At 37.2% G+C, this 19,770-nt stretch overlaps 1 protein-coding gene across 4 annotated transcripts in view; it reads left to right on the top strand.

Annotated features, from left to right (window-relative positions):
- CDK14 (cyclin dependent kinase 14) overlaps positions 1-19,770 on the top strand; it is a 345,123-nt gene that overhangs the window by 68,686 nt on the left and 256,667 nt on the right. For all 4 annotated transcript variants that reach the window (XM_064677983.1, XM_064677973.1, XM_064678003.1 and 1 more), the window contains one exon: positions 14,521-14,766. In XM_064677983.1, the coding sequence (XP_064534053.1) occupies positions 14,521-14,766 (246 nt within the window). The remainder of the gene's footprint in view (positions 1-14,520; positions 14,767-19,770) is intronic.

Raw genomic sequence — 19,770 nt, 5'->3', positions numbered from 1 at the left:
TGCATCAGTTTTCTAGTTAGGCTGGGGTCTGTCACAGCAGGAGATAAGGGCTTATCTGAGGAGTGAGTGTTTGCCATAGTCTCCTTCATGTCCCTGACTCTGGACAGAAAGAACTTCAAGAAGTTGTAGCTGAGCAGGCTAGAAATCATCAATGTTGCATCTTAATGCAAGGAGGCTGGCCAGCCATTGAAGTCCTATAGCAAAAAGGGTCATCTAACTATCTTTTTTTTTTAGCTATTTTGTTGTACAAATCTCAAAGAAACCCAATCCCTAAAACCTCTAAACCCAAACCTGTGCCCACAGTTTTTGACGTTTTCCCCTCACACTGTAAGCATGGGTGGGGTGTTTAAAGAGCTGGCCTTTGAGCAGGTGCTCTGTCTGTCTTGGGCAGGCAGTTCTTGTTTCTCCGAGAGCCCTCACAGAGGAGAACATGGATGGAGCCATTGGTGGGGACTATGAGCAGGCTGCAGAGTAGGTGTGCCTGGCTGGTCCCACAGGCAGCTGGCATGGGCAGCTCTGCTAGGCTCCAGCTGCAGAGGGAAGGGATAAAGGATTATTTTGTTCTTTAGGGGAAATCCTTGCACAGTGCCTGCTGCCACGGGGCATTTTCCCCTGCAGGTTTCAGTAGCTGCCCTAGGCAGATCTTTGGGGTCAGCATAAGTTTGCTGGGATGAGAATGTGTGGGAGTGCTCAGCCTGGGGCAGGTGAGGTTTTGGGCTGTCGCGTTCGGTGACTTCTGTATAAATGTGAGTGTAGATGTGCCCCTTAAGGGTCACAGGAGCTGCTGGGCAGACACAGACAAATCTATGAGGTTATTTCCCTTTGAAAGTCAAGCAAGTCAAATATAGTCAAATATAGTCAGCTGTGAGGCAGTGCTATACTCAGTTTGTGAATTGGATAATATTGGATAATATTAGTGTTAAAATGTTCCTGAGTGTTTCGGGTACTGATAAAATGATAATTACAGTTTACAAAGCCTGTTGAAATGAAGAGGAATATCCTAGCAAATATTAACTGAAACAACAGAGAGTCTGTGCAATACCAGTTCTCCAAAGCCTGTTTCTGAACTAAAGTGTAACTGGTGCTCTTAGTTTGGGAAGAACAGATTAATTACTATTTTCTGAACTTGAGTTCACTTAGGTAGGTCCATACTGGCTTCCAGAATCTCTGATTAGATTTTTCTTTTGGTACTTTGGAAGGTACGTGAATTTACTGATGGTTAGTTAAGAAACAGAATCTTAAGGCCTTTATTTTTCTTAATACTGCTATCATAATGTTAGTGTCAGGACAACTTCTCCCAGTAGCAGCTCTATCAGTCATTAAGTGCTTCTTCCACCTACATGGTGACTTCTGGCTTTTGGTATAGTTCAGTAAATACCTTTCTGTGATCATTTTTTCCTTTGAGATAAGTGTACTGTGTATTGTCAGAATTATTGATCATATGCATCTCTTTCACATGTGGCATATTTTTCACTGATATCCTCTGTTCCACTACCTAATAAAAGCCTATATATATTTCTGGATTTAGCAGTTCAGCAAAAAGCAAGTAGTGAAATAGTAATTTAAAGTAGTACTGAATGATGAATTCAGAGGGGTGATTTTGCGGTTTAAGATTTTTGAAACAACCCCATAAACACATAATTTTGCCTCTGTAGAAGTAAATTCCATGCTTTCTCTTGGTTGCTGGTGAGGGAAATGTTTATCATATTCCTGGGTGGATGGGCTTCTCTGAAGTTCCTGTATCAGTTCTGGACTGGCCTGCAGAGGACGCGGAGGCACGCAGTTTTATTTGTTAATTGTTTTGCTCTGTGTTGATGTGCTAGTCAGAAATGGTGTGAAAAGTTTGGGTGGAGATTCTTGTTTTATTTTGCAAAAATTTTTAGAATTTATTGTTGGAATTTGTGTAAGTTAATGCTAGAGTAGAACTTGCTATCTCATCCTGCTGACTAGAAGGTCTGTTGCGACTTCTGATTGAAAAATAACTTGATAAACTTCAGCTAGACAATAAATAAATATAAAATAATCTAAGTTTGTAACAAACATCCTATCAGCAAGCTTTTGACTAGTCTTTATCATTCTACCCTGGAAATTGAATAGAATTTATGTCAGTTATATTTCAGTTTTGCTGTGTCGGATGTTTTTAATTTAATATTAAATTCTATACAACTTACCTGAAAAGGAAAATACTGAATGTTACCAAGAGAGTGGTGAGGAAATGAAAGGCATAACGTCTATTTATATATTGTGAAAGCTCAGCTTCATTTAATTAATTTCTGATACTTTCAGTCTACAAGCTTAGTGCGTTTGAATATGTCCTCTTCCATTTTATTAAATCTTCGTGTAAGTGCAAAGAAAATGTACTTAAACAGTTAGAGAATATGTGTAAAATATGTTTGCCCAGACTTCCCAGTAAATAGTGGGAGTTTTAATGAACAAATGGGTTCTGTTGCTAAATGTTGGCTATAAAAATGTTATATTATGTCATGCAGAAGAGTTGTCTTGAAAAGTTCTACAGTTTAATGATGGAGTGGTTGGTTTTGCTGCTGTCTGGGAAAGTGGTGGAACCACCCCCTAACTTTCAAGTTGGCAAGGAATTCCCTGTATTTGGCAAAGTAGTCCAGATACATAAAATTATATAATCATAAAATGTGATTGTACTGCTGGTAGGCAGCTATGCAGGGAAAGCCAGGCAAAATATCTGCAATCAGTCTCAGTTTTGTGAAAGTTTTTCATGAGAAACTTAATGTACTGGAAGGATGGAGGACTTCTCACTGATGTTCTAATGATAGCTGTGATTTTTGACCAATTTGATTCTTAGGATTTGTTGCTTTTTGAAAGTGATTCATGATGAACTCACAGCTTGGAGGTGCAAATTGCCACCAACTGCAGAAGGCTTGACTGTTTTGTACTGTTACAGCTTTTTCTTTAGGTTGATTTGAGCATAGTCATAAGTCTACTACAGCACATATTTGGCTTGAACACATCAAAGCAGCAGCAGTGATTTTCGCTTCTCTGTTGAAATACATAGTTTTTTAAAAAATTGAGCATTATCTCTGTGCTATTCATAGAATTTTTCTTGTAAAATTGCAGTCCTTCTTATAATGAGCTCTTCTCACTATCAGTTTGAAACTTCTCCATTTTAAGTTTTAGATGTCTTTGTAAGAAAAGATATACTGGAGTGTTCCTCATATTCTGAATAACTTTAGATGCTGTAATTTTCATTATGCTGGCTGACTCAATTCTGAATTGTGGGACATGGTATGTTTGTGAGCATAGCTCATATGCACTGAGAAACAAGTTTCATTATGCTTCTGTACACCTTTTTGCTTTGGAAGTGATTGTGCTGCTGCAAGTCTGACAAACCTGCAGTAGCTGCTAGAAAATTCCTTTGAGACTTTTCATTCAAGTTTTATAGAATTCTGTAACCAGGGCATTTGTCTGAAAGGGGGGGAAAAAGAAAGAACAAGTTAAAAAAAAAAAGTCAGGTGTGCATGAGATCCAAACACAGAGGAGGACTTTTCATTTAATTTTTTGTGAAACTGGGCTTGTCATCCTCTTCTGAACTCTCAGACTTCCATGGAAGAAAGCAATGGAAGAAAAGTCATAGATGCCTGTTATTAAAATTTCTGGGAGATTGTGTTGGAATATGGGTTATTCACATGTCTGGAGATTACTTGCACAAGTGAATAATGAAATCTTGAAGCTCTTTTTCTGCCTACTCCTTTCCACTGTGCTGATTTGACAGAGGATACTTTGTCAAATTCAGTGGTTTGGAAGATAATATGTAGGGGAGCAGATCTAGAAACACTTAAGAGAGCGTGTCTTTCCTTGTGACATTGATCTGCATTGGAAGCTGCATTTCTCAAGCTGTAGGGTTGTTAACCTCAGGGATGAAGCACCTAAGAGCAGGAGAGATTTCTTTCTTGGTGCTAGAATGAAACTTTGAAATGCATTAGCAGAATGAAACAAACAACTTTCATTACCTAGTTTTTCCTCTGGCTTTTTCTAAAGATAGTAAAAAAAAAAAAAAACCAAGGAAAGAGGACAAATGCAGAAAACGGGGAAGAGAATGAAATAGATTTTTGTGTATTTTTTTTTCACATTAAGGAAATGGTCTGAAGGAAGAATAGCCAAACTGATTTATCATTCTAGTCTTGAATTATTTTTTCCAATGTGCTTTTAGAGCATCTGCTGAAGATAATGTGAGCCTACCATTGATTTGTAAAGGACCATACAGCATGCTGCTTCAGTGCAATGAGGGTTGTCATCATATTAGATGACATGTCATCATATGAGGGTTGTCATCATTTTTATTAGAAAAGTGCTCTTCAGCATATATGTGAAGAGCGTATTGTGAAAGATCTTGAGTAGTTGGGCTTAAGTCTTAAACTGTCAGTTCCATGACCAGATCCAACCAACAGCAGTATTTTTGTTCCCTGCTTGTTGGAGGACAATTTTTATTTTAATTTGGATCAGAGGTACTTGGTGATAACTGTGAAAGAATAAAGAGGCTTGCTAGGGGCAGGTAAAGGAGTCTAAAAGAACTAGGTAGAACCTGTTTTCAAGGCATGGAATTGTTTACAATTTATTTTCTGAAAAATCTTACTGACAGCCTCAGAATCTAGCAAGAATAGGCATTTTGTTGTCAAGTCTCTCAAGATTTCTCACACTTAACATGGCAGTGGGAAGACTTATTGCATTTATGGATACAACTTTGATAACTTCATGATCGGGGGAGTGATAGAATAAAATTATAAATCTGTAAACCCAGAAAGACTTAATATACTGTTCGCACAAAACTACTAATACTGCACTTATGGAAAGAAAACTGTATAAACTTGCACTGGCACATGTAGCCATCTGTTGGAGCAGGAGGCTGATATGGAAAAGGGATTGAAATATTTTTTTAATCTTTATTTTTAAATGCTGTTCATATGGTTACAGAGGAGGATAGACAACAGCTACAAATGGGTAACTAAGTAAAAGAGTGTAGAAACCACCTGTCACAATTTCATGGGAGAATGTTTATGTTCAGACACTTTCTCCACCTCTCTGCTGGTTACCAAGGCATCCTTGGCTCTTGCTTGGCACTGGAAGCTGCCTCTCCCACACTGACACCTCTGCTGATCCCCTACTGTGCCCTCCTGTTTGGTTTACTGGACGAGTAAACCTCCTGCTTTTGAACACAGCAAGTCTGGAAACAGTTTAATGGAAGCAGCAGCCTGGTTGCAATTTCAGGAAAAGCTTGCATGGAAACAGTTTAATGGAAGCAGCAGCCTGGTTGCAATTTCAGGAAAAGCTTGCATGGCATATTACATTACATGCCACTGTAGCAAATGTGAGCATTGCTCAAGTAAAAGGAAGAATTTATTTGCCAGGCTTTATTACTAACACAGCTATTGCCTTTTGGGGCATCAGTACAGAAATAGAGCAAAGCGCCCCTTTAGATCAGCTCCGTTGAGTTTCTGTCTCTTTTCATGAACATTACACGCTGTCAGGACTTCGATGTGACCTTTTTCTGAGACCCTGTCCTTAGGTGACTCCTCCTGACGTCTGTTGTCACAGAACAGGGTTTTGCTTTGAGGACATATGTAGGCTTTTATAGACCTAAAATCTAATCCAGGTTCTCTTCAAAACTGGACCTTTTTTCCCTGTGAGGAGAGGAATATCAACTTTAATGGACTGAAAACTCACTTTTCTGAAGTTAGGCTGTGCTACGAACAGAAAAAAAGTTAAATTTCAGAAGTGCTCAGCTCTGCCTTGCCATGTTGAAGGGGCATAAAATCATGTACAATAATTTCTGACTTCAAGATTGTGCTTGATTCAGTAATTGTGCTAATATTTAGGTATCAAGTTAGCAGAATAAATATATGCTGTATTGCAGCTCTTGGTGGGTTAGTGGTGGTGACAGGAAAGAGCTATGTAAACACCGCACATAATAACTTCTAGTATAAAACATTATTTTTTGATACAAGTGTTTGAACTTCATTTAGATTTGTATGATCTTGGCATTCCTACCTCAGGCCTGATCAGTTGGCCTTTCTGTGAGAGTGAGTTGTTTCTCATTTGACAATTCAGCACAAACGTTTAATCTGCTCATTGAATTCAGTGTTTCAGACAAACACAGAGAATTAGTGTCAGAGCTTCTAGTTCAAAAATTCTTCCATCTGGCACTTCAGTGACCTTTTTATATTTGCCTTCTTCCATATGACAAAGACAGTTGGTTTAACATCAGCTTTGACTTCAGAAATAAAACGGCCATTTTAGAGAGTGTGCCTTTGAGATGGGCTGTGGGAGATGTATGAGTAAGTTTGTGCTAGGTACAGCAAGGGAAATACCATATCCCTGGATACCATTTTCAGTCTCCAAGCTCTGTTTTTAGTTGCATTTGCTAGTTCATAGCTAGCATTGCTAGCAATCTCTTCATCCAAATAAAGTTAAACAAATATTACACAAGAATATGAATTATAGTTCTGGGGGACAGTTGAGCCTCTTACCCCTGGAGGTTACCAGAGAGAAATGACAGGCCATCAGGACAGGAAAAGCAATGACTTATTGTACAATCTTTTCTTTCCTTGTATCTTCTTTCCATCCCTTCTGTCCCTCCTCTCTGTTTTTTTTCCCCTATCTTACTCAAGTTCTCTTTCTGCTTCTTTTAGCTGTGCCCATCAAATATTCAACCAAAGGGCTGGTGTAGGTGATTACAGGGAAGGGTGAGTGTGTTCAAGGACCTCTTTCAAATTTGGGCCTGATTGCGCTGGTAGCTCTGGTATGAGCTGGCTGGTGATGTCGTGTAGCATTACATGCTCTACTTCCCCTTTCACAATTTTATTTGCTCCCTTATCTCACCTCTTGTTTTTCATAGATCTTTTCCTGCATTGTAGCTTTCTTACCAACTGAGCTCTCTCCTCAACCTGTTCATGTCTCTGCTTGTGGGTGTAGCAGGGTGACCCTGTCCTGGGGATGATGGAGAGTGCTACCAGCTGGGCCAAGAGGAAGCAGGCAAGATTTGTGTTTGCAACAAGAAAGAGCCTCCCTACTGCTTTGTTCTGCAAAGAGAATGAATCTCCAGATAGCTGCATTTTTATTTTGAACAAAGCTGCTTCTCGTACTCCGGACCATTTCCAAACTGTGTTTTATAAGTAGCAAATGTCAAATTCCAGGGATGCCAGAATCTGCAGATGACTTGTGTAGTTCTCATTTGCCATGGTACCAAAGGATGATAGAAAATAACATGCTTATAAATGGTAATAAAACCTCATATCAGATTTTTCCAGTGAAAATTAATGACAGACTTGCGCTCTCAGCAATTCAGCTGTTGAATCAGTAGTCACTTCAGTATATATGTTTTTTTCTTCATACATCTCTCAGCTAAATGCAAGTCTTATTCTCTGTAATAATGAGATTGTTGCACTACCTTCCACCAGGCTTTGGCTCTACAAATTATAATCTATATCTTCATAACATTTCACTTAAAAAAGCCCAAGTGCTTTACAAACTTAATTAGTTCTCCCGGTTTCTGCTTGTGATAGGGGCAGGATCATTATTGCGAACAGAAAGATGGAATTGTTGAAAGCTTAAGTGACTTCTTTGCCTCAAGTCACTCAATAATTTTTTCATTTTTTTTTTTTCCCAGTGCATGCTAGATCTTGCATTTCCTTATATCTAGTCCTTTCATACTATGTCTCCTGGAATAGTGCAAATGGGAGGAATTCTGATATTTTCTTCTGATTTTTCAGTAGAAATTTTCAATGTTCACTCTGATATTTACCCAGCCAGTCACCCTTTTCCAAGATATACTCAGTGGCAATGACCAATAGAGAATAGTAGATTGTTGGCAATTTTTTGATATTTTATGTAAGTCCATAGGTATTGGACGACTGAAGTAAACATTTGTGGTATGTTAAATGTGGGAATTAAACCCCAGGTATAGTGCGTCTTCCCGAAAGATGTGATAAGCTTCAGAATAGTATGTCTTTACGGTATACCAGCATTTTAAACTTTTTTCTTTCTGTGTGTGGTAGGATGTCTGGCCTTTTCTGCCAGAATTGATTGTTCTTTGTTACTGAGGATATCTTTATTCATATGAATTAATTCCACTGATACGGGACAGCCTATCTTTTACTAAGTACCGGAACAGGTGATTAATTCAGGGGTCATTCATGACTGTTTTATAATTCATGAACCATAAGGACTATAAATTAATTACATGTTTTAACTGATCAGTCTCACTCTTTCGATGCTATATTACTTTAAATAGTAAATGAAATAGTCCAGCAACCTTTAATTATAAGAATACTATTTGTTTGGGACCTTTTGATTTTGCTGACAGTGATGAAGTGAAAAAAACCTTACATTGAAACTGTATCACAATAACTAAATCTGATACACCATTTATTATTTTCAGATTAATCCCAAATGCAGATTAAAGAGTATTGCTTGAGATGAGATATAAGGTGATTCAAAGAGGCATCTTTATTTAGAAATGGTTCCATGAATGGTTATACTGATTTTTATTTATTTAATGAGGCTTATTATGGACTTTAAACATGGAGCAAAAATGTACTTCTTGTGATTTCATTCTCTTAATTTTAACAGTTGTCTTTATGGGAAAAAATTGACTAAATGCAGACATTATGTGTTGAGATATGATAAATACCATGATGTTAGGATGGAGGCTGTAAGAAACTGTAGCTCAGTGATCCATAGTGATGTAATGATGACTAAGTCTGTTTATCCTAGAGCAGCCTTGGGATCTTCTGAAATTAAATGTGAGACTGGGCAGGAGGAACAGGGAAGAAAGGCTGTCCAAAGCTGTGTTGTTTTCTGTCATACGTTATCTTTTGATTCTGATCAGCAACTAAGAAAGCTGCAAGGTATAAACTATGTTGTGCTTTTTTGTGTTTGTAAGATTAGGAATTTTGAAGTGCTCTTTCTTTAATATTCTGGCTCTTTTACTTTAAATTAAAAAAAAAACACACTGAGAAACACTAAAATAACTTTTAATATCAAGCTGTACTAACTTCAGTGGTGCTGCATTTTATTTTGTTTACATTTTAAGAATCTGTAGTAGCTCAAGTAGTTATTGGAATTGACATGAATATTCTGCTTTTATAGATAAATCTCCCTTTGACTATTTCTTTCCAAAGTAGATGAGAACTCTTCAGGCAGCTGCAAAGTGGCTGTTTGTGCTGTAGGTTTTAAGTGGCCAAATTACTTCTGTCTCATCATGTCTCTTTTTGTCTTATGTTTTAATTGAGCCTGAATAAATAGTTGTGGTGGAATTTTAAAAGTGGGTTTATTTCAGTCATCAGAGTTTGGAAAATGTATGTTGTTTGGCAGCAGAATGTGGAACAACTTGGGGAAATACAGTTATGTATTGACATTAATGATCCATATGTGAGAAATGTCATGTTCAGGATGCAGCATGTTCCTGGGCAGGTGCTTGAACCACATGTAGACTGACAAGGATCTTTTTTCCAAGGCTGGGATCGGGGACTCTGAACTACTAATACTGTTGCTTCACTGGGTAGGAACAGTCATTGCTGTTTTCCAGATCAAATCCTTTCCCACAAGACACCAAGTCCCTGGACAGTTTCCAAGTGCTGCTTTGGAAGGGCTTTTCCAAAGACTAACTTCAAACACAAAAAATGAGTTTCTGTAGGACCCTGCTGTTCTCTGTGTAGAAGAGCAAGACTCTTTAAAGGGATGTTGGCATTGGAGTGAAGTTTAGTTTTTTCAGGATTTTCATCCTGGAACCAAAGCGGAGACTTTGGGTGTGAATGTCCTACATGTGAAGTTCTCTGGCGTGAATACCATTCGTTTCATTGCAATTGTTTTATCTTACCTTCTTTTCCTTTCAGGAAATATATTAAATTCTTTTGTATCATCTGTCCCTTGTCTCTGCCCCTCTCTCACTGTTTTTGCCAACATAGTTTTTTCATCACGCTTCTCTGAGGTACTGAGATTCCTGCCAGGTGGGAACTTAGGTGGCACAAAGCAGCTGTTTCCTTTCTTATGTTTCATGTCTGGGGCCACCTAATGAACCCAAAGTCAGAGGTGGTGAACTGTCAAGTGACTTCCTTGAGCCTTTTCTGTCTGATACAAGATTTGGAAGGATAGTAATGTTTGCCCAACAATCCATACGTGATCCAGGGTTTTTTTGCATATTCCCTGTTATACCTGTAATAATCTGTAGTTGTTAAGTGTATTAAATTGGTTGGCCTATTTTTAAATACTGTTTCCTGTAAAGAAGAGTGAAAGCATAAATGAAGATCCCATACCTCTATTCCCTGTAGTTATGAGATCTGCTGGCTAAAATACCTTATGTGAAAGTGATAACTGTGGTTTCATTGCACTACCTTTAAAAACCAAATAGATTTGTAAATAGTTTACACCTTAGACAATTATGCTTTGAATGTAGTTTGTGGTGGGAGAAGCACAAAATCATGGCAGTTCATGAAGAGGAAAGAAGCACTTCAAGTGTTGACATACCTTAATGTTCACTTGTATGATGACTTGTTTTAAAGAAATGACAATTAAAACTGGTTAATGATTCACGCTATTTTCTAGACAGAGGTTTTTTTAAATGCATAGCATATTCATACTGAAAAGTTTCTTCCTCTTGATTGCATTTTATAAAACATAATTGTCATCTCATGCATGATGAACCAAGATGTTACTTGTATTTTCTCTACATACATTTGAGGTTAGAACTTGTAATAGTTAAGGTGCCATTGATCACATCTTCATGTAGCACCAGGTTTTGACTGTGGTGGCATTTATAGCATCTCAATGAGTGTCTGGGCTCCACTGTTTTAAGTACAGCATTACATAGATTTATAGATCAAGGGCAAGAAGGGGTAATGAATCATATAGATTGACTTCCTATATGTAATGACTTGATTAGCTTCTTTAGGTTTGTTTTTTATTCTGGTGACTGTAGCTAAAGCAAATATTCAACAAAATCATCCGTTTTTGAGGCTGCACTGGCAAAAGATAGTTTCCAGTTCTTTCTAGATTGTCATCTTCACAAGGTGCACAAGGGTTGTTCTGTGTGTAAAAAAAGGGTTAGTAAAAGTGCAGTGCCCGCTCTGCAGAACCTTGGACTTATGTATATAGAACAAACGAAATGAGGTCAAAAGAAAGTCCTGTCTTACAGGGAAAATGGACTTAGAGGGAAAGCCCACAGGGTCACACAGGAGCATCTAAAAGAGGCTGAAAATGCATCTGTGTTCTTTACGACACATGCTATGCTTTTAAGTGGAAAATGGTCCTTAACTCTCTTACGCAAAAAGAAAGCTGGAAATAAGAAGGTGTGTTAGGCTTGTCTTACCTATCAGCAACGAGCTACCAGGGGATAGACAGTGGTTTACAGTCTAACTAAGTATTTGTACATAGCATTTGAGAGCCTGAAATTCTAAGAATCACTTTTGCTATGCAGTACAATGGAAAAATGATATTTGAAAGGCTGAATGAGTGTTAAAAAAAATTAATCAAAGTCATACTGTTCCTAGAAGTGGTATGGTCAAGCTGGGGAAACCCATGATCATTTGTATGCACAGGAAGCTCTCCAAAATATGTTATACTTCAGTTCTTTTCGTCCCACTGTTACTTTTTTGCATGATAAGTCACTACAGAATAAGTTGTTAGCTGGAGCACAGGAGCGCCCACTGCCCAGGGGCAAAAGGAATTCTATTGTGCTCTCGCTGATGGAGGGAAACCTGAAATTAATGTGTCCTTAAGCTGTGTAATTCTGAGGTTATAGCCAGTACTCAGTGCTGACCTTTTAGAACTCCTCCTTTCAGATTTCACTGAAGAAGAATTTCACCACAGAGTTGGACTTGGCATATCAATGGCAAAATGTAAAACAACTGCTTAAATACTGTTTCTCTTTGGTGTTTTGTAGGCAGGGTAGACAGTTTGGAAATGTGTAACCTTCAACAACAGCATAAGCTTAGCTTTATGGACTTAAACCCTGCACTTTGGTCAGCAGTCACTTGGAGAGAATGTTTTATTTCTGCTAGGGAACTATTAATATTGATGAGAGAGAAGTGATGAATGAAACTTTGCCAACTCTGTAGTTGCAGAGCAGGCAGAGGAGGGTGGTGAGCAGACCCTGCTTTTGCATTTCCCTGCTGTCCTCAGTCTTTTCCACGGGTGATGCTGGTATCCAGCCTGTACATCCACTGAGGTGTTTGACTTCTGAGTGGGGGGTGGTTGGTGTACATCTTGGTTTTAGTAATTTGCTAGTTGGAAGTTGGCTATTATATGATGGTAGTGAGGATTTTTGTCCTACTCCAGATTCAGTCAAGTGACCTGAAGGTTAAAGTGTCTCCCTTCAATATCTAAAGTATTACTGCTTCCAGTAGACAATCAATAGAAACAAATATCTTGCTTCTTTTTAATGCAATGGTTACATGGCCCACATTAGAGGTAGAGATTTTCCAGTGGAAAAAGAAACGAGAAGTACCATTCATGTCATTGTTATCTATAGTATATTTGTAGTTGTGTACTCAAAAAACCTTAATCAGCTACAGGTGGTCTTGTTAGCTTAAAAGGAAGACAAGTACAGCTTTTGAACTTTTTTTCCATATCTCCTATTTTCTAGGTCATAGAATTTCATAGGCTGATTTATTTGCATCCATGTTGATTAAGTAACATGGAAGTACTGCTATATTAATAGTAATTTCAACTTACATTATGTTAAAACATCTTTCTTGGTAGCAAGCGTTGCAAGAACATGGATCTGGAGAGGACAGTGGAAAGTATGTGGATGCATGTCTGTGCATATAAGTTGTTTTAGGGGAAAGAAGCCAATTAGTTTTACAAGAAGGCTAATTAAAAATTCTTTGTGAAGAAGCTCTTTATCTTTTCTCTCTGAAGTAATATATTACTTCTTTCTGAAGTAATAGTACAAAATTACATAATTGTCTTAATTTTGACCTGAGAAGGAATTATCTTTTGAAATGAAGGGGGGCTGTTCCTTTTCTCGGTTATAACTTACTGAAGTTTTAGTCTTGGAGTAATCACTTTAATGAGAAGAAATTTGAACCCTTGTAAAGCCCGGTCTGTAATAGTAGTGATGTTCTTCATTAGAGTTGACCTGGTGCATGATCATTTGGGCAGATGGCACTGTGCAGGAAACATACTTTAAATTTTTAATGTAGAAAAGGAATCTTTGATCTACTGTTACAGTTGATCTTCAAAATATATATCTAAAAAAACCCCAAACCACAAGGTATAGTCACCCAGTATTCTATAAAAAGTTGAAGTAAATTTGATTTCAGGGCACAAAATTCCTCTGGGCAAGACGGCAAAGAATAATTGTTTGGAGAAGTTTGTATTGGAGACACTTTGGGCTATGGGGGAAGAGTCCTGATTTAATGATAATTTCTTTTTATCTTTTTCATGTTAAGTGTTTTATGACAGCAAGTTTTTAAAAATGCTCTAGATTATGGGTGCTTGAATAGAATACTATGCTTCTTTAGTTGTATGTATGTGAACAGTTTTCAGCAAATTAACACTGTCTATCCTCAAATACATGCAAATATAATGGAAAAAGTACATTGTGGATTACTTTGATTTGTTTATGATTCAAGGAACCTTTTGTGTCTTGCTTCACACTTCATAACTGAAAACTATGAAAGTCTGAAAGCTAAAACTATTTCTTTTCTTTCCAAGTAAAAGTCAAGTGTCTTATGGGTGAAAACAGAAGGTGAGGTCTCAAATACAACTCCTCACTGTGTGATTTAAAAAAATGTTGTATATATGGGAGTGTATTAATATTAAAACCAGAAGTGTATATGACTGGAGTTTCTAAACCTGCTGTTCTGCTCCTTTAGTTCTTTTGAACTAGCCATAGCATATTTTGATAGCTCAAGCAGCAAGTGGCAATCTTTAGAGCTTGGCAGAGTCATACTTCACAGTAACAAAGAATTGAACTTCTGTGCTTTAGTGTGCCATTAAGCTGCAGTCTCACGTTTCAGTGCCTGGGAATTGATTTACTGATTTGATTTTCTGAGACATATGGTGATAATAATAATAACACTGTATAAGCATTATTTAAAAATACAATAATATACCAGTATTGAATCTTTGGCAAGCCAGTACCGAAGTGCGCACACAAACTACCACCATTTATTTTAGTTTAGTCTCATCCAATTTTAAACAAATGAAAATCAATACTGCTTGTGGATATCTGTGGCTAGATTGGAGAGAGAAGTGAAGTGGCATTGTTGCCATTGTACAAGAAAACACAAATGCTTGAATTTTATGTATGTTCCTCTTTTGCCTTTCTTTTTCTGGATCTTTTAATGCATTGTACAAAGATAGACTTTTTACAGTTATGACTGTGGTGTGTGTTCCCTATGTAAAATGCATGTGTTACTTGCAATTTTAATGTAGAAATAGGAAATGAATGCTTATGAAGTTCGCTGCCTTTTTTGATGCTTATTGATGCATGGAATGATACGGACTTTAAACCTGTTAGAGTTTACAAATGCTGTTTTTGTCTTTCAGATATGTGTCACAAAGATGTCTACACGGAACTGCCAGGGAATGGATTCAGTGATCAAACCTCTGGATACAATTCCTGAGGATAAAAAAGTTCGAGTTCAGAGGACACAGAGTAGTTTTGATCCATTTGAGAAACCAACTAATCAAGTGAAGAGGGTTCATTCAGAGAACAACGCTTGCATTAACTTCAAAACTTCATCTGCAGGGAAGGAATCACCTAAAGTCAGGCGTCACTCCAGCCCCAGCTCTGTAAGTGCACAGTCCTGATATCTCTGTGTGTACCAAATGGTGGAATTAAGGGCACCAGATAAATATTTTCTTGCTTAAAAAGGAACTGATTAGTTGGAAACAAAACAAAAAGGTCATGGCTGCTATTAAAGATGTTTTCTATATATATTTGTAGTGTCATTAATATGATAGAATCAGAAAATAGAACTTGAAAAAGAATAGATTATGAAATTCCTGTCAGATATTAATTAGGGTGTCTTATGGGATTTCTAAGCATTTTCTTCTCCTTATCCTGGTATTGCATTGCAGCTGCTATAATGTTTATGCTGCATATTTTGCAGAGGATTGCTTATTTGTGAAGAGGAATTCTTTCCCATGAAGTTTAGGAAACCACGTGAACTGCGTTTTTGAATTTTAGATTTTGGTTTTAGGGAAACAGATCAGATTTTGTTTACATTTTAAAATTCTCTTTTTAAAATCAAGTAGTAAAAATAACATTTATTTCCATACCAGAAACTCTTGAGAGAGAGAGGAGAGAAAAAACCAACCGAAAAGAGTTTGGCAACACATCATAATTGTTTTATTCTCAAATATTTTGAAAGCAACTAGATAAATAAAATGTCATATCTTTCATGAATAATGCCCAGAACAGATTTCCCCCAAAAGACCTTCAAAATTATTGAAAAACTATTACTGTTATGCTTTGGCAAGAAAAATCCAAAATAATGTGACCTTTGAGTTGAAAACTACACATCTAAGCAGAATGGATGTACCACTTCAAATCTTATTTGGCGTGAAATAATTTAAAAGGTTGATTGACTCTTCTTTTTTCTTTTCTTTCTTTTCTTTGTTTTGCTCTATCTTCTGGACATCTTCTGTCCACCCTACAGAAGTTTGACTGAATCCCGTCAGACTTCTAACAAGAAATGACAGAGGTTCATTTTCTGTAGATGAGCTGTGTTTAACCCATGTGAATTTAGCGGGTAAGATGTCATGCCTCCAGGGGACTGTCCTTTTTAGAAAAGGTTACATTTTAAAATGTAACCATCTGTAGCAAAAACAAAGTTGCTTTTTCATCATCGCCTGGCATTTTATAGCTGCTGCCAAAGATATCTCTAGTGTATTTAATCTGAGCCCATGACAAGGAGTTCTTACCATAAAACTTTTAAAATCATTAAGGATGGATGAAGTGGTTTGCACCGTGTTTACATTTCTGTGATGCCTGATTATTGTTTGTCACCACAACCATCTATTTAAATGATGTGTTTTGGAAAGTCTTAAGGTTTTTTTTGTTATTAACTCACTCCTCATCTCTACCGTTCCTCTTGGAAACTGTTGATAATTTTTGTTAATGCTTTATGCACTTCTTTTTCTGTTAAAATTGAAGGATTTCTGTTACTTTGCTTCCAGAATTTTGAAGCAGATGTTTTTGAAACTGTGTTTTTAGCATCTTATTCTTTTCCAGAGGGCTGATACTCTACTTCATCCATACAATCTCCTAAGATCCCGTTATTTTCTTATGTAAATTATATTAATGCTTCCTCTACTGGTACGCTCTTGATTAGAGCCCTAGCTATACATAAGCTTTTGGTCATTTTTGTCTGTGCTGACTCACAAAGACTTGCTGGATACAGGAGGTGCATAGGAATTTCTTGAAACACAATTCTCATTTCTTAGCTTCCTGTAATTCTCCTGGATTTTTAGAGCTCTGTTTGGTGAACTCAGTTCTTCCTTCTGCTTGGAGGCATTGTTAGTAATTTTTGACTCTTTCTTACAAGGAGTGATCCAAAGAGTACCTTTCAAGGAGTAACCTGTGGAATAATGGAAGTGTTCATGCCAATGAAGAGGGAAGAGCAGAATTTCACAGAAAAAGGTGGTGTTAGCCCTCTGCTGATCAGGTCACACCTGGTCCTGCCCAGCAGACCTGAGTTCAGCCATCCAAGGCAGAGATATGATCAAGCTGCTCATTTCCTGAGCCTGAATACTTTGCCTTGGGCAGTAGATGTTCTGATGCACATTTCATTGACTGATACCTGTGTGATTAGTTGCAGAAATTTATCATTCTGTGGTTTTGAATTATACTTGAATTGACAAAAGGTTTGGGGTTTCCTTTTTTTTTCTAGCCATGATGTTGTCTAGCAGATGTCCTTGCTACTTCCTCTTGTGTTCATTACTTCTTTTTATTCCATGTCAGAGGACTGCTACACATTCTCCCTTACTGAGTTCATACTTGATTCTCTGCAAATTTTCCTCTTTTATAGGTTATACCAGTCTGAACGGGCACTTCAGTTTCTGTAAATGTTCTTGAGCATGCTATGTTCTCTGGGTCATTTTGGCTACAGTTGTGGAATTGTGTTTCAGTTTTGGCTCTACTTTCTTAAGCTTTATTTTAAGATACTCTGATAGGTGTATGGTACCTTTCATTTACACTTTCCATGCTTGATTAGTAGAGGAACTGAATTAGAGATAGGCTTCAGTTTACTCTCTTCCCTTTCATCATTTAAAGTCCTTTGTAACCATCAGATAGGGAAGTGATGTCTTACAGAAGGTGCATGGCTAAGGCTTGCAATTTCCATATCACTGCTTCTGCTCAGGTAAAAGTCCTTTGTCTCAGAAATAACATTTTTCAAGACATTACCTGAAAGACCTTGTTTATAATGCCCTGGGGTGTTACTTCTGCTTTGATTAATTTCAGAAGTTTTATCACCTCTCTGGCAGGTATCAGCTTCAGTGTTTGGTGAAGATCACCAAATACTCCGTAGGTGGCATATTACCCATTTTGTGTTTTATGTAGCTCTGAAATACTCTGCACTTTGTGATGAGAAAGATGAAACACACACAGAGTTTTGGGGAAGCTGGAACTCTATGTTCCTGCCCACAGATTGTCTCTTGGAAAATAAATCTCTTGCTTTTGAACATGAAGTAATTTTCTTCAGTTAATGTCAGAACTCGCTGCAACCTGGTAGAAATCCTGTGTGGTTAATTAGTGCAGTAGCACTTTTTTTCGTTTGTTTGTTCTTATAAGACAAACTTAATTTTTACACTTAAAACCTTTCCACCTTCTCCCCTTGGTCTGAACATAAGAAAACATCTATGAGAGTGATTTCCAAACTGCTTAAGCTGATTGAAATTGGATACTATTATGGAATGAATTTGCCAGCAGAACAGACTTACTCCTTCATCACATCAGTGGATAACTTGGAGATAGTGAAGTAGGTGTTTGCCTACCTGTGCATCACCTGTCAGCCACTGTTAGAAGGGAATTAGGCTTAGCAAATGTTTTCTCTGATCCATCCCAACACAATATGTGTGTGTGTGTATACGTATATATATTATACACATGTAGCTATAGTTGACTGTACTTACCTGTCTGTCTCTCTCTCTGTCTATATCTTGTCTTTCTAAAAATCTCTTGCTCAGTTTTTTTGCCTACAAAAGGAGGAAACTTGCTTTTCTTTTCTCCTTAACTGAAGAAAAGGTAAAACTACGAAATAAACTGGACAAAATAAAAAAAGCACAACTGAGAAACAAATACATGCAAGTCTTCCCAAAATTGCACTGGTTTTGACTGTAATTGTCTGAAGGTTTTATTTGAGATCCATGCTCTTTTGACACATGACCTTATTTATTTCTCTACAGTGCAAGGTGAAGTTTTATTGCATTCAGAGTACACATTTTATACACTAAAATAGTCCTTTTGCACAGTATGTAAATAGAATATTGCAAGTTTTATAAGCTAGCCATCTGGTCAAGATGTAGTTGAGTAGTGATACGCGTCAGTTTATTCTCTTTGAGTGGCTTAAGTTCCTTGGCAATGAATTCACATGTCATGCTGAGGTATATGTCCTACCTTTCAGTTAGTTTTTAAAAAATAAATGAAGCAAAACACTAACCTTCTGCTAACTCACATAAATGTAAAAAACCCATTCAAATAAAAATAATTGGATAAGCAATGCTTTACTGCATTGACTCTACTCTTTTTGGGAGAGAAACCTCTTTTCTATTTCTGTAACTTGTATTAATTTTCAGCCCTGATATGTGCAACTTTCCTCCAAAAAAGTACAACCAAAATGCATGAATCCTTTTATGATCCTGCTGATCCTATTAGCATGTTATAAATCAGCTGTGTAAGAAATCTAACTTTAAAACAGACACTAATGTCAGGATTTTATCCAAAAGTTAGGCATCATTTTTGTCTGCCTAAACACTTGCTGTGCCATTCTTGCCTGTCTTCCTCTTCAGGTATATGCAACCTTCTCCAGTTTTAGGAACCTGTTAATTAGTAGAGTAACTGCGTCCCTCCTGGTTGATATATTTTATTGAGGTAAGATAATTTCAGAATTCAGTATAGAGAATGGATTTTTCTTTACTGGCACAAAGGAAGCGTTAATAATCGTTAACCTGAGGGATACTCTCTAGATGAGAAGGCAGATAAAATGTGGCAGTTGAGCCAGTTCCTGTGCTCTCATAGCCTGGAGAATAAGTGAACAGCTTTAAAAACTGAATCCAGCCCTTTCACAGAAAGCTCTATGGTTGCTTCTGTGCAGGTTGCTCTTAATTTATGTCTGTCTGTTAAAGAGTTAGGAAGATGCAAGCAAGAGAATGGGACCAGATAGTGGGAGACCTGATATTAAGGCTTGGTTTGGATTCTTGAATATCTTTGTATTCCTTGAATATCGCCCTAGAAAACAGTCCAACTTTCAAGGTATGATCAAATTGAGCTGTTATTGGATGCAACCTGAAATTAGTGTGAAAATTGCATATGGTTTTGTGAAAGGTGGTTTACCATTGTGTCAAAGAAAAAAAATATAAAATTATTAAAAAATAATTATTATCTTTCATTCTTTTTGATTTCATCTTGGTTAAGCCTCTTGGCCAACCTGTTATGTTCAAGTTTTTCCAGCAATGAATTTGTTCTTTTTGAGGTGTAAAACAAAATAGATACTCAGTTTTCATTTGCAATAATTCACAGAGGCAATGTGAACATAATATTTTCCCCTAAATGATAGTTTTATATTGAAGCTT

Source organism: Pseudopipra pipra, chromosome 1, assembly GCF_036250125.1.
Source record: "Pseudopipra pipra isolate bDixPip1 chromosome 1, bDixPip1.hap1, whole genome shotgun sequence".
In the NCBI taxonomy this organism is placed as follows: domain Eukaryota; kingdom Metazoa; phylum Chordata; class Aves; order Passeriformes; family Pipridae; genus Pseudopipra; species Pseudopipra pipra.
The sequence above is the reverse complement of the archived record's forward strand: the minus strand, read 5'-3'. Positions and strand labels throughout refer to the sequence as shown.